Source organism: Geotrypetes seraphini, chromosome 1, assembly GCF_902459505.1.
Source record: "Geotrypetes seraphini chromosome 1, aGeoSer1.1, whole genome shotgun sequence".
Classification (NCBI taxonomy): Eukaryota; Metazoa; Chordata; class Amphibia; order Gymnophiona; family Dermophiidae; genus Geotrypetes; species Geotrypetes seraphini.
In genome coordinates this window covers 255,511,532-255,533,055 of record NC_047084.1, presented here as the reverse complement: position 1 = coordinate 255,533,055, position 21,524 = coordinate 255,511,532, and the positions used below count along the sequence as shown (strand labels likewise).

At 44.1% G+C, this 21,524-nt stretch overlaps 1 protein-coding gene across 10 annotated transcripts in view; it reads left to right on the top strand.

Annotated features, from left to right (window-relative positions):
- PPP2R2C (protein phosphatase 2 regulatory subunit Bgamma) overlaps positions 1-21,524 on the top strand; it is a 427,959-nt gene that overhangs the window by 171,091 nt on the left and 235,344 nt on the right. Inside the window, exons 1-2 of one of the 10 annotated variants that reach the window (XM_033949738.1) lie at positions 1,551-1,588; positions 3,451-3,579. The exons of 7 other annotated variants lie outside the window; for them this stretch is intronic. In XM_033949738.1, the coding sequence (XP_033805629.1) occupies positions 3,456-3,579 (124 nt within the window). In that variant the 5' untranslated portion in view covers positions 1,551-1,588; positions 3,451-3,455. Of the gene's footprint in view, positions 1-1,550; positions 1,589-2,316; positions 2,372-3,450; positions 3,580-21,257; positions 21,408-21,524 lie in introns of those variants that run through there. 2 more of the 10 variants (XM_033949729.1, XM_033949773.1) reach the window with 2 other exon arrangements.

Here is a 21,524-nt window from a genome sequence, read left to right as displayed (position 1 = left end):
AGAAAGGTGGCCTAGAATGTATTTATAGCTGATGATTAAAATTGTGAACAAAATCCTGTAGTTATAAAAGGAAAATGGTGAAGAATGTGAAGCAGAGGTTGACAGAGTGCCTTGAGAATAGAAAGGATAGTGAGTTTTTGTAAGCATTGTAGAAGATAAGCTGAGTAATCCAGCTGAGAGAAAGATCCAAAAGGAAATAGAAGCTGGCAAACTGAGAGCTGGGAAGCAATAACTTTTGTGAATACCAAACAGCTATAGCAGGGAGTGGGACAGAGAAGAGGCATGGGTCAGTAGGAAGGCTGAGGCTTTTCATGTGGCATCAAAGGCAGAGACAGGGTGTCAGTGAAGAGGTGGGTACATTTTCACAGTGTTGCGGAGGTTATGGTAGTAAGGCATGTGATAAGAGCCTCAAAATCCAAGGGCTCCTTTTACTAAGCTGCGCTAGCAGTTTAGCACGCTAGACGCTAACACCAGCATTTAGCTGGCGTTAGTTCTAGCCGCGTGGCACGGGTTTAGCGCGCACTAAAAATGCTATCTCAGCTTAATAAAAGGAGCCCCAAGTGAGAGGGTAGTATATTGGATAAATAAAACTATATCCTCTGTAGTCACAGCTCAAAGTGTAATAATCTTATATATAATAATAAGAATTGTGAAAAACTCAGACCCTGAACCCGTGACTAGTGATAACACCAAACTGGAGGAGTAATAAGTGGTTGTTTTTAGTTCACCATCAGCACGAGTTAATTTATTCACCGCTGAGAATCATTAAAGAGATCATACCATCCGATACAGATAAGTTTTTTGTTTCTATAGTTTTACTTAATAGTACGTTATTTTCTAGTTTCATACACATTGTCTTTCGGATGGCAAAGGGGACAGTGAAAACGATGATGGTCCCCTAATGAACCCCAGTTTGATGTTATCACTAGTCACGGGTTCAGGGTCTGAGTTTTTCACAATTCTTATTATTATATATAAGATTATTACACTTTGAGCTGTGACTACAGAAGATATTGGACTATTTTGAATATCACAGTATTATTATTAACATCTCTCTATATTTAAGTAAATAAAACTATAACCTGAACCTAAATGGAACCGCAAAGGTCCCAAACATCTGGTGTTGGCTGCATTATCTTCAGTTGCTCAGGAATGGAAAAAGGAGAGAGATGATTCTAGACTGGAACCTGAAAATCTGGAATATTAAGATAGCTATTTTGACAAGTAGGGGATAGAGAGCTGCACGGGAACGGGGATGACGGGAATCCCGCGGGACCCGCGGGGATCCCGCGGGTTCCCCCTTTGGGTCACGGGGATCCCGTGGGGACGCCCCCTAGGGTCGCGGGGATCCCGTGGGGACGCCTCCGAGGGTCGCGGGGTTCCTGCGGGGTTGGATCGCAGCGGGGTTGGTCGAGCCGCGAGAAAAGTCTCCTCCTCCTTACCTGCCCTGTCGCAGCACACATCCGAACGGAAATCTTCCCGATGTCAGCGCTGACGTCGGAGGGAGGGCTTAAGCAAAGCCCTCCCTTCCTCCGACGTCAGCGCTGACATCAGGAAGACTTCCGGTCGGCTGTATGCGGCAGGGCAGGTAGGAAGAAGGCAATGGCGTACGAAAGAGGGGGGAGGGGGCGGATCGCCCCGGAGAATGTGCACAGCCGGTCAGATCCCCCGATCGACCGACAAATCTCCCTGCCCTGTAGCCGCGAATCTAAATTACCTCTTACAGCAGCTTCACTACTCCAGCTGCTGTAAGAAGGTAATTTAGATTCGCGGCTACAGGACAGGGAGATTTGTCCGACCGGGCCTGTTCTGTTGTCGGTCGGGTGCAAAAGCGCCACAAAGGTGGAGGCAGGGAGGTGGAGTGGAGAAGAAAAGACGCTTAAGGGGGGAGAAGGCCGCTGAAAGTACTGGGGAAGACAAAGGGGTGGAAAAGAACGCTGAAAGGACATGGGGTAAACGGGAGAAAGGGGGGGAAGGACCCTGAAAGCACTGGGGAAGACAAAGGGGTGGAGAATGCCACTGAAAGGACATGGGGAAGACAGAGGGGGGAGAAGGCCGCTGAAAGGACATGGGGAAGGCAGAGAGGGGAGAAGGATGCTGCCTGACAGGACATGGGAAAGATGGTGGGGGAGAAGGACACTGAAAGGAAATGGGGAAGAGGGAATGGGAAGAAGACGCTGGCAGGAAAGAAGACAGAGATGCCAGACTATGGGGGGAGCGGAGGGAAAAAGATGGGTGCCAGACCAATTTGGGAGGGGGGAGAAAGGGAGAGGCACAGTAACAGAGCAAATGGAAGACACAGAGAGAAGAGAGGCAGTGGATGGAAGGAATTGAATGAGAACATGAAGAAAGCAGAAACCAGGCAATAAAGGTAGGAAAAAAATTATTATTATTTTTTTTTTTTTTGCTTAAGGATAAAGTAGTATATTAGTTGTGTTGATAAAAATTTATAAACATTAGAGGCTCTGGTAGAAACCCGTTTACAAAGTATGTATTCTTCCCAATTAATATTTCCAAATTAATAAAGTCTTTTTGCTTATTTTTAAATGGGTTTCTACCAGAGCCTTTAATTCAGTAGCATAATTAAATGAAATAACTATTTCTGTAGTTTATAGGGACAGGCGGGGACGTAGGGGATTCCTCGCGGGGACGGGTGGGGACGGAGGGGATTCCTCGCGGGGACGGGTGGGGACGGAGGGATTCCTCGCGGGGACGGGTGGGGACGGGTGGGAGACCTCACGGGGACGGGTGGGGACGGGTGGGATTTCTGTCCCCGCGCAACTCTCTAGTAGGGGATGCCTTTAAATAGCATTTCCACAGCTAAAACACAAATATGCACAAAAATGCTGGTTACTAAAATTATCAGTGTTTGCACTTAAATTTATGTGCTTACACCCTTTGTATGCCTAAGTGTATTTGGCATGAGTGAAGTTTTCAGGGGCAAGGCTGAGAAGGAGTTTAGAATTATACTTTATAAAAAATGAATGTAAGCAAGCAGATGTAAGTGCACGTATTTACTGTACTTTCTGTAGGGTAATTCTCAAAAGAAAGTGTGCCTCTGCTTTCCCTTAGAAAATTGGTATAACTTAGGGCTCCTTTAACCAAGGTGCGCTAGCGTTTTTAGCGCGCGCTGCAGATTAGCGTGCGCTACCCCCGCGTTACGCGTAAGAACTAAAGCCAGCTCAATGGTGGCGTTAGCGTCTAGTGCATGCGGCAATGCAGCGCGCGCTAAGCGTGTGGTAAAACTGCTAGCGCAGCTTAGTAAAAGGAGCCCTTAGGTACATATCTATCGCACAAGTTATTCAGCTTGTTATAAAATTATCTTATGTTTAATCACTTTTTGTACAGTTTGTGTAAACTAAAATAACATGGTTATCAAAGCTTATGTGCCTGTGTAAATAGGTTTTATCTCTGGATAGGCACTTACGATAAAACTCTTATTGGTTTTAGGGATTATGTTTGCCAGAATTTGTGACTCTGGTTTTCCTCTCTTCCATCTTCTGATTCTGTTGTGTGCGGTTCACCTTTCTGATTTCAGCTATCTGGATTTAGGTGCTACAGGACGTGTAATGGATTCTGGTAGGAATTTGGACCTGCAAATAAAATTCAGATATACTGTATTGATGCTGTAAGTAGGTGGAAGAAGATTACTGTGTGGTGCCTTTTCCGCATAAGAACATAAAGAATAGCGTTACTGGGTCAGACCAATGGTCCATCTAGCCCAATAGCCTGTCCTCACGGTGGCCAATCCAGGTCACTAGTACCTGGCAAAAACCCAGATAGTAGCCACATGAAATATCCCTCACTGTTGTGTAGACCCCAGTGAAAACAGAGCAGCAAGGGAGTAAAAATAGATATTAGCAGCAAAGAACATTATATTTAAGATATTAATAGTTCCAACAAGAAAGGATACATAATATAATAACTCAACTACAGATAAAGGTGGCATAAAGGATAAGACTAGATATGGCTGTGTTTTGGCAAATACCTGCATCAGGAATCCCATAATTGAATGTCTGTCACATAGATTCAGTAGTGGGTTTCAAAAGATGATTTGTACAGAATCAACAGTAAGAAGCAATTTGGTATGTAAGTTATCGAGATTCATTGCTGATAATTTACAGACTGAAGCCCTTCTTACTGTTGATTCCTTACAAATTATCATCTTGAGAAACTCGCTACTGAACCTGTGTGACAATTATTCGATTATGGGGTTTGAAGGGGGGATCGGGAAATTAGGGGACCAGCCGCACAAAAGATCCCATGTGGATATAAGGATATTGTGGGAGCCACTTAGGTGTCTTAGCAGGGTCCTGGCTAAATATTGGATGAGACCCACATAAATGCCAATGGCTAGCTCCTTGCCAGTCATGCTTGGATGCTCAGTGCCAGAGCTTGGACATAGCCTGGTATCAGATATCCGGATCTAATGTGGCCAACAGCAATCAATGTTTAAAAAAAAAATCGCAGACTGTTGATTTCTGTTGGCTACATTGGACTCGGATATTTGATATGATGCCATGTCCAAGCACTGACATTGAGCATCCAGGTATAACTGGCTAGGAGCTAGCTGCTGGCATGTGGGTCTAAACCAATATTCAGCTGGGACCCAGATAAGACACAAGCGAAGCCCAGCAGAATATCAGTTGAGATCCACATAAGGGGATCTTGTGGGACGGGTCCCTTAATTCCCAGAGACATAGGCATTGGAATAGGAGGGGGCCACAAGGGCCATGACCTGCCCCAAAATTTCTGGTAATATAACAGGGCCCGACAGTGATCCTGCAGCGAAAGAAGCGGCATCTTGCTACTAGCCAGCGTGCCTGCTGGTCAGAACTCTCAGTCGTGGCCCCTCGCCGACATCTACTCCTTCCCATCACGCGCCTACCTTTACTTTCTTGTAAAAGTGCAGCACCTTCCTGACGTTGGCCCCAGTGTCTTCCCTCCACTTCGGCCTGCCCTCTCTGACAACTTCCTGTTTCCGCTAGGGCAGGCCGCAGTGGAGGGAAGACGCTCGGGGCCGACATCAGGACGGCACTGCACTTTTATGAGAAATTAAATGTAGACGCGTGGTGGAAACGAGTAGAAGTCGGTGAGAGGATGCCGAGAGAATCAAGCAAGTACGCTGGCCAGTAGAAAGGTGCCTCTTCCACCAGAGTGACATGTCAGACTTGGGGGAGAGAGGGGGCATATAGGACTTGGGAGAGGCAGTGAGGGAAGGGGGAGATGTTGAACTCAAATGAGGGCAGGAGGGAGAGATATGAGGAAGGGAGGGAGAGAGGTGCATTGGGTCACAGGAGGGAGAGGGGTGCATTGAGACACAAGAAAGGAAGGGAGCATGAACTGGGGACAAAGGAAGGAAGGAGGGAGGGGCATGAATTTGGGACACAGAAGGGAGAAAGGGAGCACAGATGGGGCAAAGGCTGGAAAGAAGGAGTGAGGGGCACTAATATAGAATATAGGATGGAGGGAGGGGGAAAGAGATTCTGAGGTGGGGAGGGAATAGAAAGGGTGAGCATGGGTATGAGGGAAAGGAAGAAAGAGAAGAATTGTTGGGCATAGTGAGGGAGAGGATTGTTGGACATGGTGTTGGGAGAGGAGTGAGGTAGAGAGAGATGAAAGAGAGAAATGTTGGATGTGGTGCTGGAGAGGGAACAGTGGGACAGATGAAAGGGATTCAAGAGGGAGGAATGTTGGACATATTGGTGGAGGGAATGGAGGAAGAGATGTGGCATGGAGCTGGAGAGGGTGATAGAAGGAGAAATGTTGGGCATGGGGCTGGTGGGCAGGGGTGGAAGATGCTGCACAAAGTCTGGGGGATAAGAGAGGGAGAAATGTTAGATGTGGCAATAGAAGGGGTGGGAGAGATGCACCCTGGATCCTTCTCTCTTTTTTCCCCACTTCCTTTGCACAAGGGAGGGAATGAGAGAAAGAGAGATGGTGGACACTGATAGCAAGGGAGATGTTGCACATAGGGGTAGAGGAGAGAGGAAGAAATGCAGGAACAGTGGTTTTTGAGGGGAAAAGAATGTGCTTTGTGTAGTTTAATTTTGTGGTTACCATTGTATATTGCTAATAAGATTATACTGTGTGTATATGAAAAATGAATGGAAGAAATGGAATTTACAATTAATACTATTGTTATGGAGGTGGGGTCTGGGGCGGGGCTTAGGCAGGTCTGTGGCATAGCTTTTGGGCCCCTCCCCCAAAACAAAAAAGCATTCCACTGCCTATGCCCTGAGAGATCAGTTGCATATAGGAGGTGGAATATCAGATGGGTTCCACATTGATCTTTTGTGTGACTGGTCCCCTAGTTTTCCAAGGGTTCAGCCGAATATAAGAAGGTGAACTGTAAACACAAAGTAAATTAAAAAAGAAGAAGAAATAAACAAGAAGAAAATACTGAGGCAAATTAAGCATTAATTAATAAAAAAAATCCTCACTTTTATACCTCAATTATTGTTAAGTTCTATGTGGTTCACAAAAAGTTATAAGTACAAAAGATGAGAAGAGAGGCAGAGCATGCCTGATTTTCAAAGATACTTTTTTAAAACACATTGAAATTGTAGATGAGTCAGTCAACATAATTCAGAAATTCAAATCCTTTTTTTAAGTTCAATGTTTTATTTATTATATATATAAACAAATCATAACAGATTACATTATATAGGGACTGACATTTGACCCATACAATAATAATCATATTAAACAATTAATAAAAATAATACTAATTAATGCACAGATGATGGTAGTAGAATAACAACTACCAATAACTAATAACAATAATCAGTACGTAATTAACAGCACGGATGTACATTAAAAATGATATTCAGCAATATAAATTTAAATCCTTATCCCATAGTGCCGCTTGAAAGGACAGCAGACGTTGTTGAAATCTTTTAAATTTACAACCCACCAAGATGGCGGATGGATTGTTTGGCTGAGAGCTTCGCTGCAGAGTGTTTGCCAAATATTGTCTTTTTCCTACAATAATAACTGACCTGCAGTAATGCCGAAGCGGAGGGGCTGTAGCGCCATTGGAGACTCATGGCGTTCGGGTCTCATGGGACTCGGCAGTATAGATGAACTTCTGCGCCGAATGCAGGATGTCACGGCGGTAGCGGCACGCCCACAGGAGATGTACCGCAGTGAGACGGAGGCGTTCTCCATGGGCCTGGAAACCACCCTGAGCCCCGACGCCAGAGTGCTTCCTCCTCCTCCTCCTCCTCAGATCGCCAGCTCCCCGCGGGTGGAGGAACCATCGGAAGGCGGTGAGGGACTTTCCCCGGAGGCCACTGGGAGCAAAGAGGGGAGTATGGAGTTGGATACCCTGCCTTTACAGGGGATCCTATTGGAACCCGAGGATTAGGCATCGCCACGATTTGTCCGTGAGCAGGAGAGCCACAGACAGGAGGGAACACCGGTTGGTGAGAGTTTTCTTCTTAAAGAGCCTCCTTTTACATTAAAGAAACCCCAAGAGGTAACTCTTGAGGCAATTTGGGACCTCGTAGCAGATCTAGCTAAATCAATTAAGCCCCAACTGTTTTAGCTGGAGCATAAGATTCATAGCCAAGAAAATGAAATTAAGAATATTACAGTTGACTTGCAAGATTTAAAAAATTCAACATTGAATTCTTCCCAGGAAATGAAAGTTTCTAAACAAATAACTGAAACACTGGTGAGAGATAATATTAACTTAAGGAGAAAATTGGAGTATCTAGAAAACTTTTCTCGTAATAACAATCTTAGATTAATTAATTTTCCCAGGGTTGCTGCTGTAACTCCTAGAGACATGCTAAAACATTACTTGAAGGAAGTCTTAGAAATTACCGAGGAACTATTTCCGCCATTCACTCGAGTGTATTACTTGCCTACTAAAAGGGAAGAAAAATCAAAAGAAGATAATCAACAATTGCTTAATATTTCTACGGTCTTGGAACTTTCGGATCGGGAAGTAGCAAAGCCAGAAACACTTCTTCTTACAGTTGCCTTAGCACCCGATAAGAATTGGTTATTGAGACTTTTCTTTAAAAATAAACAAAGAATTTCTTGGGTACAAGATATAAATGTTCCTAGATCTGTCATGAGATACACAAAAACGTCAACGTGAATTTCTACTGTTAAAAAGTCAGGAGTTTTGCTCTTGGGGCGACTTTCTTTCTTCGGCACCCATGCAAATGTGTGATATTGCATCAAATGCAAAAATATGTATTCTTTGATCCTAGCCAACTTACAACCTTCTTGTCAATGGCTTTCCTAAAAAAGAGGGGAAATATGAGTACTCTTTGATTGTTTGATCTCCTTTCTCAGCCTATACAATCTTTAGTCTTTAGTTCTCTATTTTATAGTTCCTCAATATATATTCTTGCTGATTCTACATCTTGGTTTCTTTATTTTTGAGGACTTCAATTAAAGTTAAGCTATATATACATATATTTTCTGTTAAGATAGCAGATAATAATCTGTTTTGTTTTATATTTTGTATTGTATTTTATTTTCTGCTTAACTTAACCTTTCTGTACAAGTGGATACTTGATATGTTATTGAAAAATGATAAATAAATAATTTTTTTAAAAAATTTACAACCCTTAGCACATGGAAAAGAGAATAGTGCAGCCAGACAGATAGAGGATAATTTAGTAAAGTAATTTTCACACATGCGGCAATATACTGTACAGTCAAACCTCGGTTTGGTAGTAATGTGGTTTGCAGGTGTTTTGCAAGATGAGCCAAATATTCTCACCAATCTGGTCTCGCAAAACGAGCGTTGACTCGATTTGTAAGCAGCCCCCCCCCCCCCCCCCGCGAACTGGCACCCCCCGTCCGAACAGCATTCAGCCTTACCCCCCATCTGGCACCGCACGCAGCTCACAAGACGTGCCGGTGCTGGTGAAAGAAGTTCCTGCCTCTTGCCTGGGCCTTGAGCATCTGCGCAAGCCCAAGGCCTACTGGTTCTCGCTTTCTCCGAGGTTCTCGTAGATCTCCAGGAATTTCGGAGAGAGCGAGAACCAGAAGGCCTTGAGCATGTGCAGATGCTCAAGGCCCAGGCAAGAGGTAGGAACTTCTTTCACTGGCACCAGCACATCCTGTGGGCTGCATGCCGGTGCCAGATGGGCAAGGCTGAATGCTGTTCGGGCGGGGGGGAAGGGGCGGTATCGCGGGGGAGGGGGCGGTTCTCAGGTGGTTGGAGCAGCACTGCTGGCCTCAGGGGGTGGGGGTGAGTGGGAACGTATCAAGCGAGTTTCCCTTCCTATGGGGAAACTCGCTTTAATATACGAGTAATTTGGTTTACGAGCATGCTTCTGGAACGAATCATGCTCGTAAGCTAAGGTTCAACTGTATATGTATGTGAAATGGCTCTTATAAAATAACAACTGGCATGAATGCACATACTTTTATTGTAAATGTTTCTGGGGGGGAGGGGGTATATTCATAGAAACATAGAAAATGACGGCAGAAAAGGGCTATAGCCTATCTAGTCTGCCCACTCTAATGACCCACCCCCCTTGATTCTACCCCCCTAGAGATCCCACATGCATATCCCATTTACTTTTAAAATCCAGCACGCTGCTGGCCTTAATCACCTGAAGTGGAAGTTCATTCCAATGATCAACCACCCTTTCGGTGAAGAAATACTTCCTGGTGTCGCCATGAAATTTCCCGCCCCTGATTTTCAGCGGATGCCCTCTTGAAAATCAGGGGCGGGAAATTTCATGGCGAAGGGTGAAGTACAGGCAGAGTTCACAAGTACGTACATTGATTATAAAATATGTCAACCTGTGTATGAGTATGTACCTGCGTTGTTTCTATACAAATATTTACATCTGCATTCGTGCAAGTGTAAACGTCTATGCCTGCATTCAAGGTGCAGTTTCTGCCACTTATGCTAGTATTTATAAAGATAGATAGCTGCCTACTTCTCTCTATAAAATGGTGCCTAGGTAAGTGCTACTTGCCACCGTAAGCTGTTGAGAGGCAAAATGAAAGTTTGGAAGGAGTAGGAGAAAGTATTTAGAGAAAAGAGAGAGAGAAATTTGAGTATCTTTAGCATACAAGTGATATATGTACCAAAAGAAAAAAATGACCGCATGCAGTGAGTGAAAGTAGACCAAAATGGGCCAGAAACCCAAGAACATTCCTGTGGTATGCCAACCAAAATGAGAGTGATGAGGAGCTTTTGTCAAGGACAATAAATGAGTGATTGGATAGTCTGGAGGAGCATTAGTTAAAAGGCTGAGCTGGAGACAAGAAAGGCAAAGATAAGTAAATAAGAGAATATGGTATTGAAGGCTAGAGAGAGATCAAGCAGACTAAGGAGATTAAATTGGCAGAAGGCCATAGATAAGGAAAGATGGATTAAGAGGTGAGGAAGCACTCTTTCAACAGAGTGGGACTGAATTCATGAATACATTACACCATTATGCCTGGTGTGTTTTAGACATATGTGGTCTTTAAAACCAGAATGAATAAGATTTATTCATTTGGGTTTTTTTGAAAAACTAATTTGTATCATATAATTTTTTTCTGTTATATAGCAGGCTTGTCCAAACTTTTCCTATCAGATGCCACATTTTATATTTTGTAACATTTGGAGGGCCAAAATATGCACTGTTGCATTTTGACATACGCTTCATCGGATTGTGTCTAAATATAACAGTGTGTTGCCCCCTACCAGCCAGTCTCTCTCTTTCTGTGTCTCATCTACTTGCAGCCTTTCATGTACACCCCCCCCTCCACCCAGGTTTTACCCTGTCTCTTTCCCCTCACTGGTTTTAGTTGAATAACTTGACTCTCTGCAAGTCTAAGCTGCATAGTGTCGGAAGTTCAGGTTGGTCTCATGGTTTCAAGTCTCACGAGACTTGAAACTGAGACAAATCCAAACTTCCAGCATTATTTGGCTCAAACTTACAGAGATTTAAGACATGTAGGGAAGCAGGAATCTTGCCATAAGCACCACATGAATTATCAAGTTTCTGAGGGCCAGAAAAAAGCACATGAAGTATCGAGTTCTGACCCCAGGGCCATAGGTTGGACAAACCTGCTTTAGAACATTGCTGGATAGGAGTTTCATTGAATAAATAAACTCTTGGATGTTGGTCTTTCAAAAAGTAGAATGCATAAATGAAAATTTATGTATATTTTGAAAATTTATGTATATTAAATCTATACATTAAGCTAATTAATGAATAATACATAGTGAGGCATTTTTGATATAATATCTAAATCCGAGTTTAAATGTTTTGCAGAACACGCACAAAAATCCAGTACAAACATGCCCATTTTCAAAACTATCTTGTTTTTTTCAAAAGTGCATGTATTTGTACTTAGTGGGGCTCATAATCGACAGAGAAAAACGTCCAAAAACCGGCCTCAGTCGGCGCTTGGACAAACATTGTCAAAATACGTCCAAGTGCCGATAATAAAAATGGGTTTTGGACGTATTTCTAAACGACCTAGGCCTTCATAGTGCCACTGAACAACCATAGCTAAACGGGGCATTTCAGGAGGAGTGTTGAGGGCGGGAGTTGGGCGGGACGTAGGCCAGCTTAGACGTAGTCGTACTGCATGTGACTTAGACCATTTAAAACATGGTTTAAGTCACAAAAACCCACCTAAAGTCACCAGATAAGCACTGCAAGCACATAATACTGACCCCCCCATACTTCCCCAGTGATCATCAACCTCCCCTCAACCCCATAAAAATCGTAATCACACCTTTACAATTCAGCCTCCTGACCATCATCATCTAGTCGACCTGCACAGAGGCGTCTTAAGCCGTCTTGGGGGTGGGTTAGGGACCCATGGAGAGGAGGCCACATGCCCATAAGCCCCTGTAATCACTGCATTGATACTGAAACATGTGCAGTTTTATACTGGCATATAAGTGGCTCTTGCAGCCATAAGGGCTATTAGGGTGGTAGATAAGTGGGTCTAGGGGATTCTGGAGGTGGTTTGGGAGGCTCACCATGACCTATAAGGGAGCTGTAGTGAGATAATGACATGAAGTTCACGGCAGTGCCCTGTAAGGTACCCCATTATTTAGATGCCATGTTTGGGTGTTCAGTCCATCACTTTTCAGACCCCTCCCACATCCAACAGGGCTTGTTCTAGGCATTTTTGACTTGGGCGAAAATTTGGACGGAAATGTGGTATAAAGAAGGACGATTTAGCGACTTGGACGATCAGATCGACAGGACGTATACTTAGACGATTTTCGAAACGAAAAAAAAATGTGGACGTATTTTTCGAAAATGTGGCCTAAGCTGTTTTTTACTTTAGACGACTTGCGACTTAGACGAAAATGGACTTAGACATTCCTTTAAATTATGCCCCTCAGTATGTCTATCTTTTTGAACCATTTTTGAAAAAAAAAAAAAAAAAAAAAACCAAAATAAAACTCACAGGGAAGTCTTAAGAACGGATATTGTCCAGACCATTCTCGGACCTTTCAGAGACCTCAATACCAACAAAAACAGTTCTTTCATTCTGTCAAAACGTCCAGCAGCCCATCCTATCTGTATTTCTGCAGCCTTCCGTTCCACTCAATGATAGGCTGACGGCCTGCACTCCATCTACCTCAATATAGGAATATCTATCCCTCTTCTACAGAGAATGGGCCAGAATCACTACAAATCAATAGGTCTTAGAGATTATTTCAGATTTTTTCAAGTTAGAATTTGTCTCTCCAATCGCAGATTCTTTCTTGGAGTCCTCCTTCAGCACATTTGCAAAATAAGAGGCAGTGCTTCAGACACTTGACACTTCAAGACAACTGTGAATGCCAGTCTGACGGGATGGGGGGGCATTGTCTTCACCTCAACTCTCAGGGCTTGTGGAATTGGATAGAGTCAGGTGCTTGATCAACAACCTGGAACTGCGGACATCTGGCTCTATTGGCCTTTTGCTCCCTTCTTCAGGGCAAGCTGGTTTGAGTGCTGTCAAACAGTATCATGATAGTGGCCTATATCTACAGACAGGGTAATACTTGCAGTGCTCTCTTGGTGAAGGAGGCTTGTCGCCTCTTCCGATGGGTGGAGCAGAATGTTATTCTCCTGTAGGCTGAAATGAATGTGCAAGCGGGCTTTCTTATCCAGAAGACTCTGGACCCAGAAGAGTGGGAGTTGTTCCCTACAACTTTTCATTTGCTGGCCCAGAGGTAGAGTATATTATAGTCTTGGACCTTGTGGCGACTCTCCAGAAAGCAAATGTTCCCTATTTTTTTTTCCAGCAGAGGAAGAGTTTGGGTTAGAGGGGATAGAACTTTTCTCCAACCCTGGCCAGTGGGGGATCTGCTGTGTGTGTTCCTGCCATGGCAGAATGCTGCACGGGATCAACCGCCATCTGGCTTAGGTGATTACGTCCAGGAGACCATGTTACACTGATCTAGGTCATCTGATGAGGGATGAATCTATGTAGTTGCCTGCAGGGCTAGATCTCCTCTGTCAGGGTCTGGTCAGCACGGACGATCCATCCCGTTTTAGTCTTATGGCCTGGCTCTTGAGCAGGCACAACTAAGAAAGAAAGGTTATTCAGATTGTTATTGTAACCTTGTTGTAGGCATGGAAGAGATCCAAATCAGCAGCCTATGCCAAAGTTTGGCATACTTTTTAATCCTGGTGTGCGCAGAGAACAAGTGTTCCTCTTCACTCTTCTTTACTGCACCTATTGGTTTTCTTTCATGAGGATTGTGCAAAGGGCTTGGCACCTAGTTCAATCAAGGTGCAGATGGATTCATTGGCTTGCTTTTAGACTTGAAGGTTGACCCGGAAGGCTTCTAAGGTGGCCCCACATTCTGGGCAACTCCAAGCTAACTCCAGCGATGAAGAATCTTTTGCCATCCTTCCACTGCCTGTCAGCATGTGGATGTGAAGGCTCTTCATTGACATTAGCACTAGTGCCGGGCCCTGTATGGTATCCAGATTCCGGGTCAGACAGTAGTAGGGTGGCAGAAGGAGGAAGTTTAGAAGAGAAACGCTTGACTTGGTGGGGGTGGGAAGGAGAAAGGTAGCAATGTTGGACTGAGGGATGTGGGGAAATGGAGAGAGTTGGTAAGGTTGGCTGACTGGATGGATGGGTGTGGAGAAATGCTGGACATGGATGGAGAGGAAGGGAAGAAAGAGGAGGAAATGCACATGGATGGAGGAGAGGGAAGGGGAACTGAAGAGAAAGGGAAGATATGCACATGGATGAAGAGGAAAAGAAGAGAGAGGAAGAAGGTGCACATGGATAAAATGGAATGGAAGGAAATAGAGAGAGGAGATGCACATGGCTGGAAGGGAAAAGGAAGTGGGGAAAAGATGCATGTAGATGGAGGAAGGGAGGGCATGAACTTGGGACACAGAAGGGAGGGAATAGAAAGGGAGAATTATTGGGCATGAGTGTGTGAGTGATATGGAAAGAGGTGATAAATATGGGGAAAGGAAGAAAGGAAAATTGTTGGGCATAGAGAGAGAGAGAGAGAGAGAGAGAGAGAGAAGAGTGAGGTAGAGATGTATGGGGAAGAGAAGGATGGATACAGTCATGGAGAGGGAACAGTGGGACAGATTAAAAGGGATGCAAGGGGGAGGAATGTTGGGCATAGTGGTGGAGGGAATGGAGGGAAAGATGTGACATGTGCTGGAGAGGGTGATAGAAGGCAAAATGTTGGACATGGGGCTGGTGGGCAGTGGTGAAAGATGCAACTCATGATCCGGGGGATGAGAGAAGGAAAAATGTTAGAGGTGGCGGTAGAGGGGTTGGGAGAAATGCACCATGGATCTCTCTCTCTTTCCCTATTCCTTTTGTAGCAAGGGAGGGAATGAGAGAAAGACAGATAGACAGTGAGAGAGGGAGACATGTTGCTAATGGGGGTGGAGGAGAGAGGAAGAAAAGTTGGACTCATGGAGGGACAGAGAGAGATGTTGGGAATAAGGTCCAGAGGAGAGGAAGCATGCAGGAGGCAGAAAGAAAAAAATGTTGGATGCACAGTCAGAAGAAAGTGCAACCAGGGACCAGTGTTCCCGCTAAGCTGCGTTGGCCTGCGCTCACGCACAAAATATTACATCGCAGCGCAAAGTTTCTCTTCACAGCGCACACACGCGTCGGTAAGGTAAGGGGACGCATTGGGGGGATTGCACTTCCCCACAATTGCCATGCTTCGGTTCCTCTTCTTCCTTCCTTCCTCCCCCCCCCCCCCCCCCCGCGGGACCCTGCGGCACCATCAACTCTTACTCCCTCTAATGTCGGCCCTGCAGCTCCAGACTTCCTCGCACCTTCTCCCCTCCCCCTTTGGATCGCTATTATTTTAAATGTTATAGCCGCGGAGCTGTATCCAACAGTGGAGATGTCTAACCTCGGCCTGCCCCGGAACTCTTACTGCAGCAGCCGCCCGTCTAGGCAGGAACAGGAAGTCACTGTTGCAGTAAGAGTTCCGGGGCAGGCCGAGGTTAGACATCTCCACTGATGGATACAGCTCCGCGGCTATAACATTTAAAATAATAGCGATCCAAAGGGGGAGGGGAGAAGGTGCGAGGAAGTCTGGAGCTGCAGGGCCGACATTAGAGGGAGTAAGAGTTGATGGTGCCGCAGGGTCCCGCGGGGGGGGGGGGGGGGGGAAGGAAGGAAGAAGAGGAACCGAAGCATGGCAATTGGGGGGAAGTGCAGAGCTGCAGGGAAGAGTGTTGCGGTACCCAGCTGGAGGGAGAAGGAAGATGAGGGAGGGAATTAAAGGAGATGCCAGGGCTTGGAGCGTAGGAGGAAGGTATGCCAGTCTAAGGGAAAAGGAAGGGGGAGATGTGAGAGCATGGAGGGGGAGCGAAAGATGGAAGAAAAGGAAAGGAGAGAGATGCCAGAGAATCAGGGAAGGGGAGATACCAGACTATGAGGAGAGGTGTGGGAGAGGGAAGGCGAGGAGAGAGATGCCAGACCAATGGGGTGAAAGGAGAGATGGAAGGGGGAGGCATACAGTTTCTGGAAGGGGCATAGAAGGAGAGAAGATGCCATATAGGGGAAGAGAGACGGCAGACAGTGGATGGAAGGAAGAGAGTTACAAGAAGATGAGGAAAGGAGAAACCACAGAAGACAAAGGTAGAAAAAAATTTCTATTTATTTATTGCTTTAGGAGACATGTGTCACTGTTTCTGTGAAGCATTGTATGCAGAGTCCAGCTTCTTGCTGGTTCAATTTAACCTTTGTCTATGTATTTTTATTTTATCCCCCCTTTTACAAAACTGTGAAGCGTTTTTAGCACCAGCCTTGGTGGTAGCAGCTCTGATGCTCAGAATTTTATGAGCATCAGAGCTGTTACCTCCGTAGCTAAAATCCACACTACAGTTTTGTAAAAGAGGGAGGGGTTAGTTTGTGATTACATATTCCTTACTAGGCGAAGGTGTTTTCTGTGTTCTGTGTGTTCGAAAGACATGGTTTTCTGTTAGGATTGACGGTGTAGGATTGATCTGTGCTGGTCTGGCTTGTTTAGTTTTACAATGGGTGTATTGATGTACTGCTCACTGCAATATGTAAGATGCTGCCTTTTCCTAGGTACTCATGTGTGACGTGTGGTTTGTTACTAAAAATCATGTTTTTCTTACAGATGGGGGGGGGTGCCAAAAAATGATGGGCCCCGGATGTTACATATGCTAGGTACGCCACTGTATGTAAAGATACCAGAAAGCTGGCGTAGCAAAAACTTCTAAGTTTTGAGTATTTAACCCTCCCACAATCTCACGGGCACTCGTTTCAAGTTTATTGAGATTTTGATTTAAACGCAATATCAAATATTTTCAATGCGTATAACAAAAATAAATTTGGGGAAATAAATAAAACCATTTGAACCAGTGTTCCCGCTAAGCTGCGCTGGCGTGCGCTGGCGCACAAAATATTACATCGCAGCGCACACGTTTCTCGTCACAGCGCACGATCGGAAGAGGCGTACGGCAGATGGCAGGGCGGCGAGAGGAGAATCGGGCGAGTTGGCTCATAACTTGCTGGCGCCCGATATTTTTGGCTCACGGTGAAAAAAGTTTGCTCACAACACCCGCCCGCTTAGAGGGAACACTGCCAGGGACTAATAAAATCACCAGACAACAAAGGTAGGGAAAATGATTTTATTTTCAATTTAGTGGTCGAAATGCGTCATTTTTGAGAATTTATATCTGCTGTCTATATTTTGTGTACAGAGTGCTTTGTGTGTTTTAATTTTGTGGTTACCATTATGTATTGTTAATAAGATTATATTGTGTGTATATGAAAAATGAATGGAAGAAATTGCATTACAATTAGTACTATTATTATGGGGGTGGGGTCTGTGATGGAGTTTGGGCAGGTGTGGGGTGGTGCTTGGGTGGGGTACTCGGTTGATATTTGTTAGACTTAGGGGGTACTTGGTTTGAAGAAGTTGAGAAACACTGCTTTAGGTTATGAACAGCCAGTATAGTTTCATATACTAGGGCTGTAGGTGATTTCCATAGTCCATATATGAGTCTTACTGCTGCATTTTGAACTAGTTATAGATGTGATAGCAGTGTTTTACAGCAAAGAACTAGTAGTCTAGTCGAGATAGGATTAGGGATTGCACTAAAATTCAGAAATCCACTGTTTTGAAGTATTTTCTGATGAATCTTAGCTTTCTCATCATAAGGAAAGTTTATTTTATTATTGATTATATGTGACTCTTCATCAGAATCAGAAAATAATATTAATTCTTGCCCAGAAAAAGCTAAGAAGAAAAAATTTAAATTGAATCAGGTTGGGCAGACTGGATGTACCATTTGGGTCTTTATCTGCCGTCATCAACTATGTTACTATGTTTCATGGAGAGGTGGTTATCAATTTCTACTCCTAAGATTCAGGATTGTAGTTCTAATGGAAAATCTGTGTCTACTGTAATCTTTGGAGTGTAGTGTGGGTCAATTGAGGCTCCTAGTCAAAGTAATTTGGTTTTGTTCTTATTTAGTTTGAAGCAGTGGTTTCAGGTTCAATTTTCTATGATGTGGACACATTTTTTGACAGTGGTGAGGGTGTTGGCTAATGTGGCTGTTACAGGTAGCATGATTGTCATGTCATCTGCATAGGTGAAATGTTTTATCCATGCGAAATCTAGGTTTGCTCCCAAAGATTGCATTAGAAGGTTGAACACTGCTGGGTGGGAACCCTGCTGGGTGGGTGCCAGCTGTCAGAAAGTTCATTATCTTACATACAGCATAGTCCGAATTGTTAGGAAGCCTTGGAACAAGGAGAGAACGGGGCTGCTAAATCCAAAATCACTGAAGATCCTGACATTTGATCAAATTCTAATAGGTCAAATGCACTCTTAGGTCAAATTGGATTATGATTGCACTGTGACCCCTTGCTTAGTAGTTATTTGCCTTATGTTAATAGTGCTGTGACCACCAACTCAGTGCTGTGATTTATTCCTGAATTCCAATTGTGAAGGGTGGAGGATATTGAAGCGTTGGAAGTAACATTTCAGTTTTGTGACATTTTCCTCATTTTGATAAACAGGGATGGAAGCTATTGGCCAATAATTGGTCACCTCAGAGGGGCCAAGTTTTGGATTCTTGGGAATGAGCGTTAAGGAAAATCCTCCTCCTGATTTGGGGAAAAGGTCAATTTTTAGATGATAGTTGAGCCATTGGTTATTTTTCCTATAGTTGTTGTGTGGCTGTTTTGATCAATTAAGGTGGACAAGTGTTGAGGCTGCAGTATGTATTTGAATGGGGGTAATTTGTTTAGGATTTGTTCACTGATCATTTTCCAGTGATCCAGGAAGACTTGGTCAGGGATGGGCAAGGATAGTAATGAGTTATCTGTTTTATTTCAGTATGATTCTGCCATCATGTTTCTATGTTTCTGAGAACTATGGGTCAGCTTTTAACCAGTTTCCAGGAAGAATGTAGAACAGTATGCAGCAGATGGGGCATTGGGAAGAGTCATTGTCTATTTTTACTATTAGTAGTTCTAATGAGGTGAGAGTTATAGTGGGAGTGTGTGGTGCAGGGGTTAGAGTTACAGCCTCAGAACCCTGAGGTTGTGGGTTCAAATCCCTCACTGCTCCTTGTGACCCTGGGCAGGTCACTTAATCCCCTCATTGCCCCAGGTACACTAGATAGAGTTTGAGCCCACCGGTACAGATAGGGAAATATGATAAAGTACCTGAATGTAAACCACTTAGGTTATAAGTGGTATATAAACAATAAATTAAATAAATTTTTGATGTGAAAAGATTTTTTGTATAGTATTGCCAGACCGCTACTCTTGCGACCAGTTCTCAATATCCTTGTGACCAGTTCTCGATTTTGTAATCTATCGGGCATAGTAGTAGTTGTAATTTGGGGTCATCTTGCATTGGCTTCCATGTTTCCGTTAGGAATAAAAATTCAGGTTGTAATTCATCGAGCAGATCTTTTATTTCAGTCTTGTTGACCACTGAGGGATGGAAAGCTGCCACACAGGGGGATAGAACGGAGGGACAGAAAAGAGAGGAAGAATTGTTGAACATGGGGTATAGCAGAGGAAGGGAGTGCAACAAAGAGGTAGAAATCCTACATATGGTGGAGGGGAAGGAGGCATGCATGGAGAAGAGAGAGGGTGAAATGTTGGACGTAGGATGGAGGTCAGGGAGAGATGGTGATGAGGAGAGAGACATGAATATTTCACATAATGGAGGGAAGGAAGGGAAAAATGCTGCATGGAAGGGAATAGAGAGGTTTGACCCAGGGCACAAGGCAGAGAGAGAAAAAGAAATGGTAGAGAGTGGAAAACAAATGCTTGGTATGGCAGTGGAAGGAAAGGTACAGAGATGGAAGATGAAGGGTGAGCACAGAGAAAGAAGAAAACGTCAAATGGGCAGGAAACCCTGGCAAACAAGTTAACAGAAGACAAACAGAAACCAGAGCCTAGGACCAACATGATTTGAATAATGACCAGACAGCAAATGGTAGAAAAATAATTTTATTTTCTATTTTGTGATTACAGTATGTCAGATTTGAAATGTGTATCCTGCCAGAGCTGATGTTAGACAGCGAGCATGAGCTAGGACCTAACAGAGAGAGGAAAAGTCTTTTTTGTTTGTTTATTTTGTTAACACCACAGCGCTGGCGTGAAGTTGGAGTGGGCAAAGAGGGGGGGGGGGGGGTGAAGAGGCTACAATATAAACCTGCTAGGATGTTTGGAAAAAAAAAAAAAATCCAACAAAAACCACACCACCCAATTGGGCAGGAAAATTGAATCTAAAAAATCAATTCAATAGGTTGAATTGAATCAAAACCTTTTTTTCCTTGAATTGGGCAGCACTGGTCTTATGGATGAATGCAGATATGTACATATGTGTATAGGTATATAGATATCAATATGTTTATAAAATACATTTATGGACTGTATATGTATATACTGGAGGAAAAGAGGTTAATGTTGTATTTAAGAGTAAAAGGGATTTTTCCATGGAGGTTTATTTCAGTGTTTACTGTTCAATAAGAATCAAACAGATTACAGCAAGGGGCATGTTGCAATGATGGAGGAAGAAGGCTTAATATCAGTAAACATCTCGAGTTTATTATCCAACCTACCATATTTTTTGCTGCATAAGACGCACCTCACCATAAGACACACCCCAGATTTAGAGAAGGAAAATAAGAAAAAAACCCATTCTGAACCAAATTGTATACTAATATATACCCGACACCTTTAAATTCCATCCCAGCCCCCATGAGGAGATAGCAAGAACTGAGGTAGCCATTCAGAAGTGGTACGTACCCATGCGCGGCGCGCATGTGCGCTGCTGGCCCTGACATGCCGGTAAACAGCAGACAGCCATTCAGCGAAGCACCAGCGACTGGCACAATTAGGAAGTGTCGCGGGCCCAGGCATTAGCGCGCTTGTGTGCCTCGGGCCCCGACAATCAGCGGGCAGCCATCCACCGACCTCCACAATTTAAAGGTACCACCTGGGGGTGGGGGGGGTGATATATTTGCTTCATAAGACGCACCCTTATTTCCACCCACTTTATGGGGGAAAAAGTGCGTCTTAAGGAGCGAAAAATACGGTATCTACTTTAATGATTGCAGTATTTTTTTTTCCTTTTCCAGTCTCAAAATGACTAACAATCCATTTATTATAAAATTCCATCAAATTAACATGGTTCCACAGTGACAGAACCTCCTACCAGAGAAACAGGAGGAAAAAAACTAAAGGTTTTCACTTTAGGTCAACACCTGTGTGAAAGTTTTCCTAATAATGAATGCAGGGAAAGATGGTAAGACACTTTCCATCTTGTAATTTAGGGGAGACAGAAAGACCTGCCTCTGAACAAACCCCAGACTGTGGGAAATGTCCTGACCGATGTCCGTTTCTTCATATCTCGTGGACTCCACCATTGAAAGATCATCTCCCAGTATCCCACTGAACTTTTCAAGACTGAAATATGAGCTATGGTGAGTGGCTGTCCAACCTCAGGATTGAGAGAGAGCCATTTCTGTCATTTCCTCAGATTTTTGTTTTTGCTTCAGGCGTTCTTTTACATTATGTAACTTGCTGTACGTTTGGGGGGT